Genomic DNA, 16,307 nt, shown 5'->3' with positions numbered 1-16,307 from the left:
GGTTATGCAATTGAGATCGATCAAGTTATATATATGATATAAGTAATCTTGATGCATAATACGGTATATATGATATACTGTTTCTGTTTCGTTCATTCAAACACTTAATGGTTGTTTTCCTTTGGGCGATCAATGGTCATTTGCTTCTTGATCCAACATTAGTATGGTGAAGCAATGACGTGTTGATCAATCATATTGAATCAACAATCGAGGTGTGTTTGACGGTCTGAAATTGGTGCATTAGGGTTAATGACAGCATAAGGGTTGTGTTGTCAAAGAGTTGTGCGATTAGGGTTGTGACTGCGCAAGAGTTGTGCTTTAAAGTATTAAGTGTTGATGCGAAAAACGACGTCGATTTCAAATGAATTTTTTATTAAAAATTTCGGCCAGGGGCGTTGCCCCCTTGAACCCCGTCCGCTGATCGGTCAGCGGAACCACCGCCCGCTGACCGGGCAGCGGACCCCCGGCTAACTCTGCGTAATGTGATCGGTCGCCGAAATTTAATTTGGTTTTAATTAATTAAAAAAATTAAAATTAATAATAATGTGTTTATTATTATTGTCTTGTGATGATCGGTTATGGCCTTAGTTTTCCTTTATTTTATTTTGGGTTTTTAAAATACGACCTGCGTGTCGTGCCTCTCTTTTAGTCTCTTAATGTAACTTCTTTTCTCATCTCACTCCCCTCATATGTAAAACGATTTTCTTTTATGTAATGTAATGTTATGAAGAAAGAGAAGAATTCAATATCAAAGGAGGATAACCTTGAAGATCTTGCTTGGAGAAGCTTAGATCGTTATTAGGTTAGCTTAGGTTCTCTCATTGGCTTGGGAGAACAATTGCGCTAGGGGCCATAACTGTTTCATTATGTATGTTGATGCATGTGAATGTATGTTGATGCATGTGAGAGACGATTTATATGATAAATAAGCCAGTGAGATCAGAATAATTGCAAATTCCCTCAAATTAAATATTAAGTTTATGCTTTCCAAGTTTTAGCACTCATCAAGACTAGTATCGGATAATGTAGGTTTTGCCTACGCGAGGTGCATGTTCTATATTAGGTGCAATGGGATAATTGTAATATCCAATTGCTAAAACAATGGGTCAAACTTAACTAAACAAATTATAATAAGATTATATATGTTTAGAAGCAAGAGTTGGAAATGATCCATGTGATGGATTGGAATAAGGAGTTATTCACCCAACTAAAATATTCGAGAGTTGTATTAGATACAATTGGAAGGAGTTCCTACCTAAATAACCTAGTTTTGTGTAATCCACCTACGCGGACTTAAAACAAAGTGAAATGTGGATCTCGACCCACTAGAAAATCTTCCAACGGGATTTTCCGAATCAAGTGGTGATGGTCATTTGTTTTAAGTAAAATAGTGGGAGCATATTTAATTAAAGTCCTAATTAAATATGTTATTGATACTTATATTTTCATTATTTTCATGTAGATTACCATGATAACAAACACCTCTAACAACATTTTGCGATCAATCCTTGACAAGAAAAAATTATCTTGGACAAATTTTCTGGATTGGCACCGAAATCTGAGGATTGTCCTCAAACATGATAGAAAACTGTATGTCTTGGAGAAACCTGTTCCTGAAGAGGAACCTCCTAGTTATGCACCTAAGGCAGAAAGAGATGCTTATAAGAAGCATGTCGATGATGCCAATGAAACTGCTTGTCTCATGCTAGCTACCATGAACTCAGAGTTGCAAAAGCAACATGAGAACATGGCAGCGTTCGATATGATCGAACACCTGAAGATGCTCTATCAAGAGCAAGCAAGGCATGAAAGGTTTGAAGTTTCAAAAGCCTTTTTTCAAGGCAAGTTAGCCGAGGGAGTCCCTGTAGGTCCCCATGTGATCAAGATGATTGGGTATGTGGAAAACCTTGAGAGGTTGGGTTTTTCCCTCGGAAAGGAACTTGCGACTGATTTGATCTTGCAATCGTTGCCAGATAGATTCAGTCAATTTATCCTAAATTTCAATATGAATGATATGGACAAATCTCTTCCTGAACAACTAGCCATGTTAAGAACTGCTAAGCAGAATCTGAAGTCAAAAGGGAAGTCCATTCTGATGATCAGAAATGGAAAGAGACAGAACAAAAGACCCACCAAGCAGGGTGATAAAGGGAAAGGCAAGGAAGTTGCCAAACCCAAACCCACTGTTGCTGCTTTGAAGCCTAGTGGAGGCATAGAAAAGGAAGGCACCTGTTTCCATTACGGTAAGACCGGACACTAGAAGAGAAACTGCCCAAAGTACCTGGAAGATAAGAAGAATGGAGTAGAGACTTCAACTTCAGGTATTTTTGTTATTGAAATTAATTTATCTACTTCTGCATCATGGGTATTAGATACTGGATGCGGTTCTCACATTTGTACCAATGTGCAGGGGCTAAAAAGGAGTAGAGATTTGACAAAAGGTGAAGTTGACCTACGAGTTGGCAATGGAGAAAAGGTTGCTGCTTTAGCCGTAGGAACTTATGTATTGACTTTACCTAGTGGTTTAATAATTCAGTTAGAGAACTGTTATTATGTACCTACAATTAGCAGGAATATTATTTCCGTTTCTTGTTTGGACAAGTTTGGTTTTTCATTTATAATAAAGAACAATTGTTGCTCAATTTATTTGAATGATATATTCTATGCTACTGCGCAAATGAACAATGGACTATATGTCCTTGATCTTGAAATGCCTATTTATAACATTAATACTAAAAGGATGAAACCTTTTGGGGACATGCACTATTGACAGCAGCTTACACACTTAACCGTGTTCCATCCAAAAAGGTTGAGAAGACACCATATGAGATATGGAGTGGTAAGAAACCACATATGTCTTACATGAAGATTTGGGGTTGCGAAGTTTATGTGAAACGACAAATTTCAACTAAGCTTGAGCCCAAATCTGACAAATGCTTATCTGTGGGGTATCCTAAAGAAACAAGAGCGTATTACTTCTACAATCCTTCTGAGGGCAAAGTGTTTGTCGCTCGAACTGGAGTTTTCCTAGAAAAGGATTTTATTTTCAAAGGAATCAGTGGGAGGAAAGTAGAGCTTGAAGAAATTCAAGAATCACAAAGCATTGATACACCTATGGAGGAATTAGAGCAGGAAACACAAGTAGTTGTGGAAGAGCAACCTGCTCAAGTAGAACAAGACCAGCGTAGGTCAAGCAGGATACGTCACCTACCTGAGAGATATGGATATCTCATAACTGATCAAGGTGATGTATTACTCATGGATCAAGATGAGCCTGTGACCTACCAAGAGGCCATAACTGGTCCCGAGTCTGAGAAGTGGCTAGAAGCCATGAAATCTGAAATGGATTCCATGTACACAAACTAAGTTTGGACCTTGGTAGAGCCTCCTGTAGGAGTTAACCCTATAGGATGCAAGTGGGTCTTCAAAAAGAAGACTGACATGGATGGTAAGGTACATACCTATAAGGCAAGACTGGTTGCAAAAGGATATAAACAAATTCATGGGGTTGACTATGATGAAACCTTTTCACCAGTTGCAATGCTTAAATCTGTTCGGATTTTACTTGCTATCGCTGCATATCATGATTATGAAATATGGCAGGTGGATGTCAAAACTGCTTTCCTTAATGGGAATCTTCTTGAGGATGTGTACATGACATAACCTGAAGGATTTGACATACCAGAAGAAGCCCAAAAGATATGTAAGTTACAAAGATCAATCTATGGATTGAAGCAAGCTTCTAGAAGCTGGAATCTTCGTTTTGATGAAACAGTAAAACAACATGGATTCATCAAGAACGAAGATGAGTCTTGTGTCTACAAGAAGGTTAGTGGGAGCATGATCGTTTTCCTGGTATTATATATAGATGACATATTACTCATTGGAAACGATGTTCCTACCCTGCAACAAGTAAAGTCTTGGTTGGGGAAATGCTTTTCTATGAAGGACCTAAGTGAAGCAGACTATATATTTGGAATCAGAATCTATAGAGATAGATCACAAAAACTGCTTGGCCTAAGTCAGAGTACGTACATAGACAAAGTGCTGAGACGCTGTAATATGCATGATTCCAAGAAAGGATTCATACCTATACAACATGGCCTGTGTCTATCAAAAACATAATCCCCTTCAACTAAGGAAGAAAGGGATCGCACGAATAAGATTCCATATGCATTTGCAATAGGATTTATCATGTATGCCATGTTATGTACTCGACTAAATGTCTCGTATGCTTTGAGTGCAACGAGTAGGTACCAATCTAATCCTGGTGATGCTCATTGGGTAGTTGTCAAGAATATCCTTAAGTATTTGAGAAGGAATAAGGACTCATTCTTGATATATGGAGGTCAGGAAGAGCTGGTTGTAATTGAATACACCGATGCTAGCTTCCAGACAGATAAGGATGACTTTAGATCGCAATTTGGTTATGTCTTTTGCTTAAACGGTGGCGATGTGAGTTAGAAAAGTTCAAAGCAAGATACAGTTGCTGATTCTACAACCGAGGCCGAGTATATTGTCGCCTCAAGTGCAACAAAGGAAGCTGTTTGGATCAAAAAGTTCATTAGTGAACTTGGCATAGTTCCTAGCATTGTGGATCCTATTGGTCTCTATTATGATAACAATGGTGCTATCGCACAAGCTAAGGAACCTAGATCTCACCAACGATCCAAACACATACTTAGGTGTTATCACCTCATTCGAGAGATAATAGATAGAGGAGATGTGAAAATATGCAGAGTACCTACACTTGACAATATTGCTGACCCATTGACAAAGCCTCTTGCGCAACAGAAACATGATGGCCATACTAGATCTATGGGCATTAGGGGTATGCCTGATTGGCTCTAGTGCTAGTGGGAGATTGTTGGTGTAAGCCCCAGAGGACAATATTTTTGGTACTTGTATCGAATTATTTATTAATAATAAAAAGCTTTTTCTTTATTATGTTTGTCTAATAAAGTCCCTAGAATAGATAGCCTGTTTAATGTATCAAGTGTGACTTAATCATGAGATCACATTAAACATAAGGACACTATTCTTAAAGTATCCATAGTCGAGCTTTATTGTGAAGTGGGATAACATTAAAGCATTAAGACTATTATGTATATAGACTGATGATCACATCTCATGGATCATGGATAAGGAGTTATCAAGTCTTAAACATAGGTATGAATATAAGAGTAATATTTATACTGGATTGACCCGCTATGAGAATACTATATAGAATGATATGCAAAGTGTCATAAGTTATTCTCATGGTGATAATGGTGTATGCCACCCTTCAACCTGAAACCACTATGGACCCTAGATGTAGAGTCGAATGCCTTATTGTTGATCAAACATTGTCCGTAACTGGATGACCATAAAGACAGTTGATGGGTACTCCACGAAGCATGCTAAGGGACATGAGTGACCTAGATGGAATTTTCCCATCCTGCATAACAGGATAAATGTCTATGGGCCCAATATTGAACTGGACAAGGATGACACAGTCTATGCCTTGTGTTCAATATAGACATAAGGGCAAAAGGGTAATTGCACACATAAGTATTATCACAGAAGGATTTGTCATATCACATGACATTTTCGTGTCTTGGGTAGCTGTGATGTGTTGCTATATACAGCTCACTGTTTATTATGTTAAATATATGATTTAATATAATTGTCAATTCCGCAAAAACCTACAGGGTCACACACAAAAGGACGGATTGATGAGAGATAAAGTAACTAAGAAATACCGTAATGTACGGTGCCCTTAAGTGAATTGTAGAACATCGTAAGGTACAATGTACTTAAGTAGAATACGAAATATGGTAAGGTACCATGCGCTTAAGTGGTTTTGGCATATTATAAGATATGGGCCACATACACTTGAGTGGGCTTTTTAGCTTGCATCCCACACAAATGGTTCTATAAATAGAACCCTTGTGTAGAAGCATTTGGGCAGTTGCAATTTCGTTTCTCTCTCTCTCTCTCTCTCTCTCTCTCTCTCTCTCTCTCTCTCTCTCACTCAAAGCCTTCATTCATAGCAGCTAGCACTGAGATTGAAGGAATCTGTTCGTGTGGATTGAGTAGAGGCGTTGTCATCGTTTAACGTTCGTGATCGCTCTGTAGATCTGCATTAAAGGTTACAATCGCCATAAGAGGTAACGATTCTATCACTGATCATGCCCATTCGTAAGGATCACTAAAGGAGAAATTTTAAATTCCGCTACATTTTGGATCGCTCTTCTCCTTCAGTTAAATAGGATGGACAATGAAGGCGGCAAAGGCAAGTGTACTAATCACATAAAGAATCTGCAAATAATCTGCAGGGTTCCATGCAGAGACAAGGCAAGGCAAAACCTGCACCTGCATGATTCTCTACCCTAATAAGCCAAGGCATGCGCCTGCAAAGATGCTTCTTCCCTAATAATCCAAAGCATGCGCCCTTATCAATGACACATAAAACAAGTCATGCGCCCTTAGCTTTGGCGTCACTCCTTTGCATGCTTAAAAGTAAGCCATACGCCCTTAGCCTTGACCCATACTACCATGCATGCGCCCTTAGCTTTGGCGCCTACTCCCGTGCTTCACATGCATGGCCCATTAGCCTTGGGCCTACTCCCATGCTTCACATGCACCTTTATCCTTGGCCCTTACTCTCATGATTCACATGCTGCATTCACATGCTGCAAATCGCCAACTTATATTATTTATAAATATTATAGCAAATCACAACACTCAACATGCAACACTCAATATTTTTAACACTCAATACTTGCAATACTCAACCTCTGCAACACTTAACCTATACAACACTCAACCTCTGCAACACTCAATCTCTTTGTCAAGGTCAATCTCTCTGCAACATTACGTCTCTATTGACTATGAGTGATGAACATCGAGGAACAATCGATAATATTGCGACATTTGTATGTTATCACTTATTCTTATTCTTATTCTTATTTCGTAACAAAATATCTCTATTGTTTATTACTTCTTCTTACTTATTTCTTACTTATGTTTTATTAGGATCCAAAGAGATTTCGATGTCGTGTACATGAATATGTACCACACGATCCTTTGATAGAATCATATATTCGAGGATGCGGTTTTGGTAATCTACTCAGCATAGTCTCATACTTGGTTGACTAGAATTTATTCTTGCTTTGTTAGAGAGATGGAGACCCGAGACCCACACATTTCACCTTCCTTTCGGTGAGTGTACCGTCACACTTGAGGACCTCTACATGTTGTTAGGTCCACGTATCGATGGTAAGACCGTAAATGGTAGAGTTAACCAAGATAACTCTATATGCGATGAATTGTTGGGATCCCCTTTGTGTGAAGAGACAATTACGAGAGAGACTTTTGGTCAAGCTAGGGGTCAAGGTATTAATTTAAAATATCTTAAACAATATTATGCAAGTATAACATTAACCGAAGAATCTACTGAGTATGAAAAGATAATTAAAGCTCGGTGTTATATTATGATACTATTTGATAATTTTTTATTTTCTGAAAGTACTAGTAATACGATAAATATTATGTATTTGCCGTTGTTACGAAACATAAATAAGGTAAGCACATATAGTTGAAGTTCAACTGTTCTGCCTCATCTATATAGTTCGTTGTGTAAAAATGCCAAAAAAAATACTTGTACGTTTTATTCATGCGCCTATTTGCTACAAGCATGAGGTTGGTCCAGAATGCCGTCACTCGCCCCGGTCAACGAGAAGCCATTCATATTCCCCTTTGCAATAAAGTAAGTTTAAAATTTTACCATCTAATTTATTAGACTTTATACTACAACTAACTGTAAATAATATTTTTCAAATCTTTTCGATCTAGGTGGTTAGTTAAAGGGATGAACTACAACAGGTGTCCAAACACATGTTGTAGTAGTCTCTCGCAATCTATTAGACCACATTAGACCAAACGATATAATACTACTACACAACTCTACATTTGATTTTAAAAAATTATCCAATTACATATCATCTAATCATGTCATATTCTTATATAGTTTATCTGGAGGCCATAACTGGGTCTTGATGATCAGGTTAAACATGATGATGCTGCAGTTTGGACAACAAAAACATCAATTATCCGGTTCACTACCGTGGAGATGCACCCGAGTGACCGTGTAAAACTGCAGTTCGGCATGCAACAACAAATTCCAGAACCTCTGACGTGTTTGGGAGATTGGCATCAACAAAGAGTCGATGGCCAATGGGATTATTCCGACTGGAAAGACTTCGCAAAAGAGACGTGTCGTCATTGGAGGAATCAACGACAACACATCTTAAACGAACCAGTCATACATGGTGCTAGACCAACTCAACATTATATGACATGGTTTAGATTGATTATAACGCCACAATTTGTGTCTGAGCCAAGGTATTTGATTGATCCACACCAACGGGCTTCGTCATCATACGCCCAACAATAAATCCCCGTCCAAGAACAATGTCAACCCACCCAAACCCAACAACCAACCTCACACCATCATCCTACCATATACATCAAATCACCAAACACCCAACCTCGCAACCAATTCATGCCACACACCCAAATTCAAAACCAAGAATCAAACCCTACCAACAACCATACGTAGCCACCGCAACAGTCTATAGCCCAGATGATTCACACGATTCAGCGTCATGTCATTGTAGCCCCTCACCAATGAACACTCAAACATCCCATCGCCACAACACCCAACCATTGTTTGACTTTAGTACACAACATGAACCATTGCTTCGTTTCCAAAATGATTCAATGTCCAAATCCGGGCAACCATACCGTCCATAATCCACCCAACCATAATGATCCAACTACGATAACATGGACACCGAACTCAATTACGGAAGCGCCGTTGGCGATAACCCCTAGCTATTGGGGACAAATGATGACAAATCTATCAAATACCGCTGAACTTTCTACCAAACCTTCACACCAGCCACCATTGCATCATGTCAGCACTCAAAGACCCCAAACATCTCAGGAAAATCGTAGGAGACCTCGAAGACAAACTAATGCACCTGGATGTGGAACAAGGGAACGTTTTAATTGGGTGGGTCATTGGTTTTCTTGTCAATTCTATGTATTTTTACTTTATAATATAATATAATTTTTAATTTATGTATTTAATTTAATTAATTATAAATATAAAATTAAGAATTAAAAAAAAAGGAAGATGCATGCGCCACATGCATTGACGCATACACTGATATAGTGTATGGATGCCCAATGCATGTGACATCAAGGCATGCATGCACCAGATGCATGAGTGCCTAAGCCCATTAACATTGCAAGCATGTGCCAATGCATCTGACACCTCATTTAAATGGTAATTGAATGCGTCAGTTTAACTGACTCATCAGTAGTAAAATGTGGTTATTTTAGTATTTGATTTAAAAGATTAGTTATTTTAATATTTAAATTGAAAAAAAATTATAATATTTCCTTAGTGTATCGGTCAAACCAAACCACCAAAATGGCCCATCAATAAAAAAAGAGGCAGCCATTAGTAGCATATTCTTGAATCAAGATCGAATACATCCATTTTTTAAAATACTTTTATGGTAATAATATTTTATTCTAGAAAAAAAAATACTTATTTAATAATTTAATTAATTGTTATTCTAGTGATTTCATAGATAAAATGTTTTTTTAAATTTTTTATTTCATTCTGTAAAAACAAAAACTTATATAATAATTTAATTAATTAATTTTTAAATTGAAAAGATTATAGAGTAATAATCCGTTACCAATGAAAATCAAATTCAACGCGATCACAATTTATCGTAATCAAATCAAATGATTTAAATTTAAATATGATTTTTAATTTTTATATCAAATAAAACATATTTCACTTAAAATCTTAATTATTTGATTTTGATTTAACTAACAAAAAAATAAAATGTTGAATGCGTGAATACGAAAAATTTATAATGAAAAATGATATTCTTAACTCCAATTCTTACACCTATATCATATTCAGTAATACAAATGAATAGTAAAATATTATAATGATATATATATATAAATTCTTAAAAAATATTATTTTTTAGTCTATTTATTTTATTTTTTATTTTTTATTAAGAAATACTAGTAGTGATATAAAATTGTATGTTTATTAACCAATGAGAGTAGCAGCCTCTCTAACAAATAGACAAACACACATTAACAGAAACCTCTTTTTCCTTTCTCTTTGTCTCTTTCTTTTTCTCTTTCTTTTCCTCGTGCTTTATGCTAGTACAAGTAATTACCCAATCTCATTCATAGCCACATTTTCTTCACCTCTTCTTATCTATATAACCATTTACAATCTCCACTTCCTTTTTCTTCATCATCCATAAAATCTTCACTATCTTTCTTCCATTCCAGAACTTGTATCATCATCATCAAAATCTTTGAATGTTTGGGTATTCACCCCGTGTTGACGCGTTGTAGACATCACGGCTTTTCTTAGAGTTTATCGCTCTCTTTCTCATGCCCGCACTTCACGACGTAAGGGTTCTTCTTTAACTCCTACTAACCCTTCGCCGCACGGTGGTCGTGGTGCTCTGCCTTCTGAAGGTGGTAGCCCCTCCGATCTCCTCTTCCTTGCTGGTGGTGGTTTCTTTGCTTCTTCCTCTTCTCTCTCTTTCTTCTAGTTTCTCTCTCTCTCTCTAGTTTAACTTTCTCTTTGTAAGTTAGATTTCCTTGAAGGTGCTTCTTTTTCTTCTTGTTTCTGTTGTTACTGTTGTTGCTGTTGGTGTTGTTGAATCTTAAAAGACAAAAAAAGTTTTTTTTTTGTGTTTGTTTGTGAAAATGATGCTGAAAATCAAAAGGGTTCCTACGGTTGTTTCGAATTATCAAAAAGAGGAAGGTTCTGAGGCTCCTCGTACTGTCGGAGGTTGTGGTCGGAATTGCCTCAAAGCTTGTTGTATTCAAGGTATTTGTTTTTTTTGTTTTTTTTTTTGTTTTGTTATCACCAGCATGTATTATTGTTTAGTTTATTTGTTTGTGGTTTTGTTTTTTTTTGGTAGATGCGAAGCTTCCTCTGTATGCTTTTAAGAAGATTAACAAAGTTGGTGGAAAGGATTTGGTGGCTGAGAAGTGCCAAGAGGAGCTTCCTTTGGCCTTTTTGGACTCACTTGTTCTTGGAGAGGTGATTATTGAGTTTTGATTATGGTGAATGCATGATTCTGATGTTTTGAATTTTGGTTTTAATGGTCTTTTACACTTTTACAATCAGTGGGAAGATCGCGTGCAAAGAGGACTTTTTCGTTATGATGTTACCGCCTGTGAAACCAAGGTTTGATACTTTGATTCTTTCATTGTTTTTGTGAGTTTGTGTGTATTGTTTTGTTCTTTTTGGAGATGCATGAAAATACTTCGATTCTTTGTTCTTTGTGTTGTGCTTATTGGAGATGCATGAATATACTTTGATTTTTTGTTCTTTGTGTTGTGCTTTTTGGGGATGAAAAGATTTGGTTTTGAGATTAGTTTTGATGTGTTTTTGTGGTAATTTTGGTATAGGTGATTCCGGGTGAGTGTGGTTTCATTGCTCAGCTCAACGAGGGTCGTCACCTCAAGAAGAGACCAACCGAGTTCAGAGTCGATAAGGTTCTTCAGCCTTTTGACGGAAACAAATTCAACTTCACTAAAGTTGGACAAGAGGAGGTTCTGTTTCAATTTGAGGCTAGTGAAGACGGTGAAGTCCAGTTCCATCCAAATGCTCCGATTGATGTTGACAATTCTCCAAGTTTCGTTGCCATCAACGTAAGATTCTTAGCTCTTGTTCAGATTCTATCCTTGTTATTGGTTCATTAAGCTAGAATATATGTTTTATACCATGTTTGTTTGTTTTCTTGATAACAGGTTAGTCCTATTGAGTATGGGCATGTTTTGCTGATTCCTCGCATTTTCGAGTGTTTGCCTCAAAGGATTGATAACGAGAGCTTATTGCTTGCACTTCACATGGCAGCTGAAGCCGCTAATCCATATTTCCGATTGGGTTACAACAGCCTCGGGGCTTTTGCAACTATTAACCATCTTCACTTCCAGGTACTCGACACTAAAGCTTATCCTATTGCGTTTCTGTCTTGAATATCCCGAAATTACTACTAGCTTAATGGTCTTTGTTGATAATTTTGTCGCGTGTCATTGTTCGGTGTCGTTAATCCAATTGAGATTTGGTGTTTTTGTTTGACATATTTAGGCTTATTATTTGGCTATGCCCTTTCCTATCGAGAAAGCTCCCACTAAGAAAATTGCAACTTTGAAAGGCGGAGTGAAGATGTCTGTATTGTTGAAATATCCGGTTCGAGGTCTTGTCTTCGAGGGCGGCGACACACTTGAAGATTTATCAGAAGTTGTTTCAGATGCTTGTATCTCCCTACAAAACAACAACATACCTTACAATGTTCTTATTTCTGACTGCGGAACGCAAGTGTTTCTGTTACCACAGGTAAAGAAGTTCTCAAACAAAGTTCCTATGGAAGCACTTATCATATAAGTGCTTATGTATAAACACTATTTCTAACAAATAGTTGTGAAACAGTGTTATGCAGAGAAACAAGCTCTCGGAGAAGTGAATGCTGAGCTTCTCGACACACAAGTGAATCCCGCGGTGTGGGAGATTAGTGGACACATGGTTTTGAAGAGGAAAAAGGACTTCGACGAGGCGTCTGAAGCCAATGCTTGGAGGCTTCTTGCTGAAGTTTCACTCTCCGAAGAGAGGTTTCAAGAAGTCAACGCTCTTATCTTTGAAGCCATTGCCTTAACTGAAGAATCCGATGAAAACAATCTTCAGTGTCTTCCTAAGGACGACGCAGTCGACGACACAAGCACATACCCTACCGTGGTGGCTGGTTCGCAAGAATGTGTTGTTTTACAGTAACAACAGCAATGTTCTAAATGAATAAATTCAGTGATTGTGTGGTGAAAATTTGCTGAATTATGTCTAGTTGAAATAAGTACCTTCAATGGTAACACTTGTTAAGTTCTAGAATTATGTTATGCCTAATGTTTGTGTTTTGTATAACAACTATTGTGCTTTCTGTTATGGCTTTCATCTTTCAACTTGCTTGAAATAACAACTTCATGTAACTGCACTGCATCGAATTTCTAGATGCACATTTGTAATAAATGATTATTGTATTTTTATATTTGCAACTGTCATAGTTCAAAATTTTGGCAATTTTTATTTTAATATTAATATTTTTTCAAAGTCTCATTTTCAAAAATTAAGTAATTAACAAAAAGTAAAAAGTAAAGAAAACATTAATGACTGTTTTTCTGTATAGATGCATAGAACTTCACACCAGAGAAAAGAATGCAAAATTTGGTACACTTGAGGTATGGACTTAGGATCTTGATTAAAGTTTTAAGTTTGTTAAGTGTCATAAAATGGCACTGGTCCATACAATCCGATACAATAATGAAAAAGAAAGGATAAACAGTTACCAACATTTTAGGAATATGCTATGTCTGGTTTAATATTAACAAGAGTCAAAAGGTACATCGGTCTCATCCGATAGATTTTTTTGGGTCCATATTTTTTGAGGCAATTTGGGGCAATAGTAAACTATGAATGTAGTCCTTAAAATATCATATCATATTTAACATAACCCTTTCAATGTAAAATTATAACATAAATCTCATATTTCATCAAATTTAAGCTAGGAGGACTTAAAAAAAAGTTAAATTTTAACTAAAAGTCTATTTAACTAAGGAGACAATAATAAGAGCCATAAAAGAGTTTTCTAAATCTACAATACTAGACTATTTAAGTAAATATTAGCAATTTTTTTAGTAAATTACATTCCCTCACTTGAGAGAATTTGATTTACATTCTAATTCTTAATAAATCCTCTTTTACATTCTCCCACCTGCAAATATCTCTGTCTAGGAAGGCAGCTCGGGACCATCCTAGGAAACAAACAATGACACAAGATTGTCCGAAGGGAGGTATCGGCTTGCCTTTACATTTTCCTCGCCCCTGAAAAGAAGAAACATGATATAAGACATGTCTTGGATAACATGATAGTTAAGATAGTTACTAACACACATATTTTTTGAAAATAGAAATTCAACGGTCCATCCTTTGACTGGGTAGACGAAAATCTTTTTCAAGAACCATTGAGAATCAGGAATCCCTATAAATACCCCATCTCTTAAAAGAGGGAGGATATCATATTTACCTAATACCACCCAATACTATTTAGAGAACACTTCGCTTCCAACAGTCCTAACACCAACCATTTAACCGCCCATTTGCAACCTTGCAGCGCCGGTCGCCAACATGACCTCTCACCTCACATGAGCTGGTCCCTTGAAACATCCTCAAAACCACCACACAGGGTTACTCTCCACCGTGAGCTAGCCCTCACCTCGTTCGTGTAATATTCCTACTAGGACATTTGAGTCTCACTGCCATTGCAGGGGGATCACGCACACACCATATACTTTTTTGGACAGTACAGTGGCGCCCACCGTGGGCCATAATAAAACTAACTAGAGTCACATTTCCTTTTAAAAACAACACTTTTCACTTCGACCCTATCATCCCCTTTTTCCTTTCTTGCAGGAGATGGCTGACAAGGTCTTACACCACACATCAAACACCATCGTTGGAGGTATCTCTGAGTGGGGCCTCTCAAGAATCGCTCGACGAAGATATGCGAGGCGAGTGCTTGCGGCAAACGTCATATCCTCCGGTTTCCCTAAAAGCACCGCAGGAGCAACCAGGGCCAGCATTATTTTCTTTGAAGAAGATGCCCTACACATCAATCTGCATAATAATGACCACTTGGTCATCACCATTTGGCATGTCGACTGGGATATCAGGCGCGTCTTGATAGACCCAGGTAGCTCAACCAATATCCTATTTTGGGATGCCTTCTAAAAGTTGCAACTGAACTTGGACGACATACATGGGTTCACAAGCTCCATGACAGGATTATTGACGGAGCAGATACAAATAATGGGCCATGTGACCCTATTAACGACATACAAGGAGGAAGAAGACGCCCAAACTATCGATGTTAACTACCTCATCGTAGGCACCATTTTGCATTACTACATCATCCTGAGGCGCTCGACCATCAACGCCCTAAGAATGGTCGTATCCACCAGATACTTAACCTTATATTACCCACTTATAGATAGCAGTGTGGGAACAGATCAACAAGCAACTCGCGAATGTTATCTAAGAAGCCTATAGATAAGCAGAGAAGAGCCCACATTGGTTGATGCTCATCCTTATGAAGTTCCAAGTACTTACTTTGAGGGGTGAGACCTCATATTGGGTGAAGAGCCGGAGAAACTCACGCCCATAGAAGATTAGAGAAAGTCCAAATAGGGCCTCACATCCATCAAGTCACAAAGATAGACACCTATTTGTCTGCAGGGGAGGAACGAAAGCTAGTCAATTGACTAAGAAGAAACGTCAATATGTTTTCCTAGGCCCCCACAGACATGCCCGACATAGACACCAAAGTCATGAGCCATCGCCTTGCCATCCATCTGTCCGCCAGACCAATGGCCTAAAGAAAGCGTAAAGTCATCGAATAGAAAAAGATCTCCATTGACGAAGAGGTGAAAGAACTATAAAGCTATCAGATGCTGAGTTTCATGGAAGCCTATTCAGGATACAACCAAATCAAGATGGATCCACTGGATGCCCCAAAACCGCATTCATGTCAAACCAGGGAAACTACTACGACAATGTCATGCCTTTCGGCCTGAAAAACGCTAACACCACCTACCACCGACTCATGGACGTTATGTTTGCCCACCAAATAAGGTGAAACCTTAAGGTATTTGTCGATGATATGATTATCATAATGGCAGAAGGGCACAACCACGACGATGAACTAGAAGATATATTGTAGTCGGTGAGAAAGTATGGCATGTGCCTAAACCCCGCCAAAGGCTCTTTTGCAGTGCAAGTGGGGAAATTACTAGAATTCATGCTGACGAGGAGGGGTGTTGAAGCCAATCCTGACAAGTTCCAGGAGATATAATTATTGAGCAGGTGTTGACGTTCGAGTTCACCGCCAACAACATCCAAGCGGAGTACGAAACGCTCATTACCAATAGGAAGATTCGCCTGGACTGTAAAGTTATTATGGGAGAGATCTTGACTGCCCAACATACAGTTTTGGTTATGGATGTAATAATAAAGGGGATAAAAAAGAGAAAAAGTCATATGGTAGCGCCATAAATCAAGTGGTGGAATTTGAATGGTGAAAAGCAAGATCTTGGAGGGAGGGTTTGAACAACCACAAGGAACTTCAAATGATATATGTAATACGATGGCCCAAGAGATT

The 16,307-nt window shown here is 37.9% G+C and overlaps 1 protein-coding gene across 1 annotated transcript; it reads left to right on the top strand.

Moving 5' to 3' along the window:
* Nucleotides 1-10,139: 10,139 nt before the first annotated feature.
* Nucleotides 10,140-13,142, top strand: LOC127117675 (GDP-L-galactose phosphorylase 1). The gene is made up of 7 exons (XM_051047761.1): nucleotides 10,140-10,924; nucleotides 11,019-11,140; nucleotides 11,228-11,287; nucleotides 11,512-11,754; nucleotides 11,854-12,039; nucleotides 12,194-12,442; nucleotides 12,536-13,142. The coding sequence occupies exons 1-7, from the start codon at nucleotides 10,801-10,803 to the stop codon at nucleotides 12,872-12,874; spliced, it is 1,323 nt and encodes a 440-aa protein (XP_050903718.1). The 5' UTR covers nucleotides 10,140-10,800; the 3' UTR covers nucleotides 12,875-13,142.
* The last annotated feature ends 3,165 nt before the right edge of the window (nucleotides 13,143-16,307 follow it).

Source organism: Lathyrus oleraceus, chromosome 2, assembly GCF_024323335.1.
Source record: "Lathyrus oleraceus cultivar Zhongwan6 chromosome 2, CAAS_Psat_ZW6_1.0, whole genome shotgun sequence".
Taxonomy (NCBI): Eukaryota; Viridiplantae; Streptophyta; class Magnoliopsida; order Fabales; family Fabaceae; genus Lathyrus; species Lathyrus oleraceus.
This window is presented reverse-complemented; position numbering and strand designations above follow the sequence as displayed.

What these genes read in the sequence shown, in the direction of transcription:
- LOC127117675 (XM_051047761.1), top strand. Translation starts at nt 10,801, where the DNA reads ATGATGCTGAAAATCAAAAGGGTTCCTACGGTTGTTTCGAATTATCAA. An exon ending in ACTCACTTGTTCTTGGAGAG is followed by an intron (nt 11,141 to 11,227) that starts GTGATTATTGAG and finishes TTTTACAATCAG; the next exon opens with TGGGAAGATCGCGTGCAAAG. An exon ending in CAAGTTTCGTTGCCATCAAC is followed by an intron (nt 11,755 to 11,853) that starts GTAAGATTCTTA and finishes TCTTGATAACAG; the next exon opens with GTTAGTCCTATTGAGTATGG.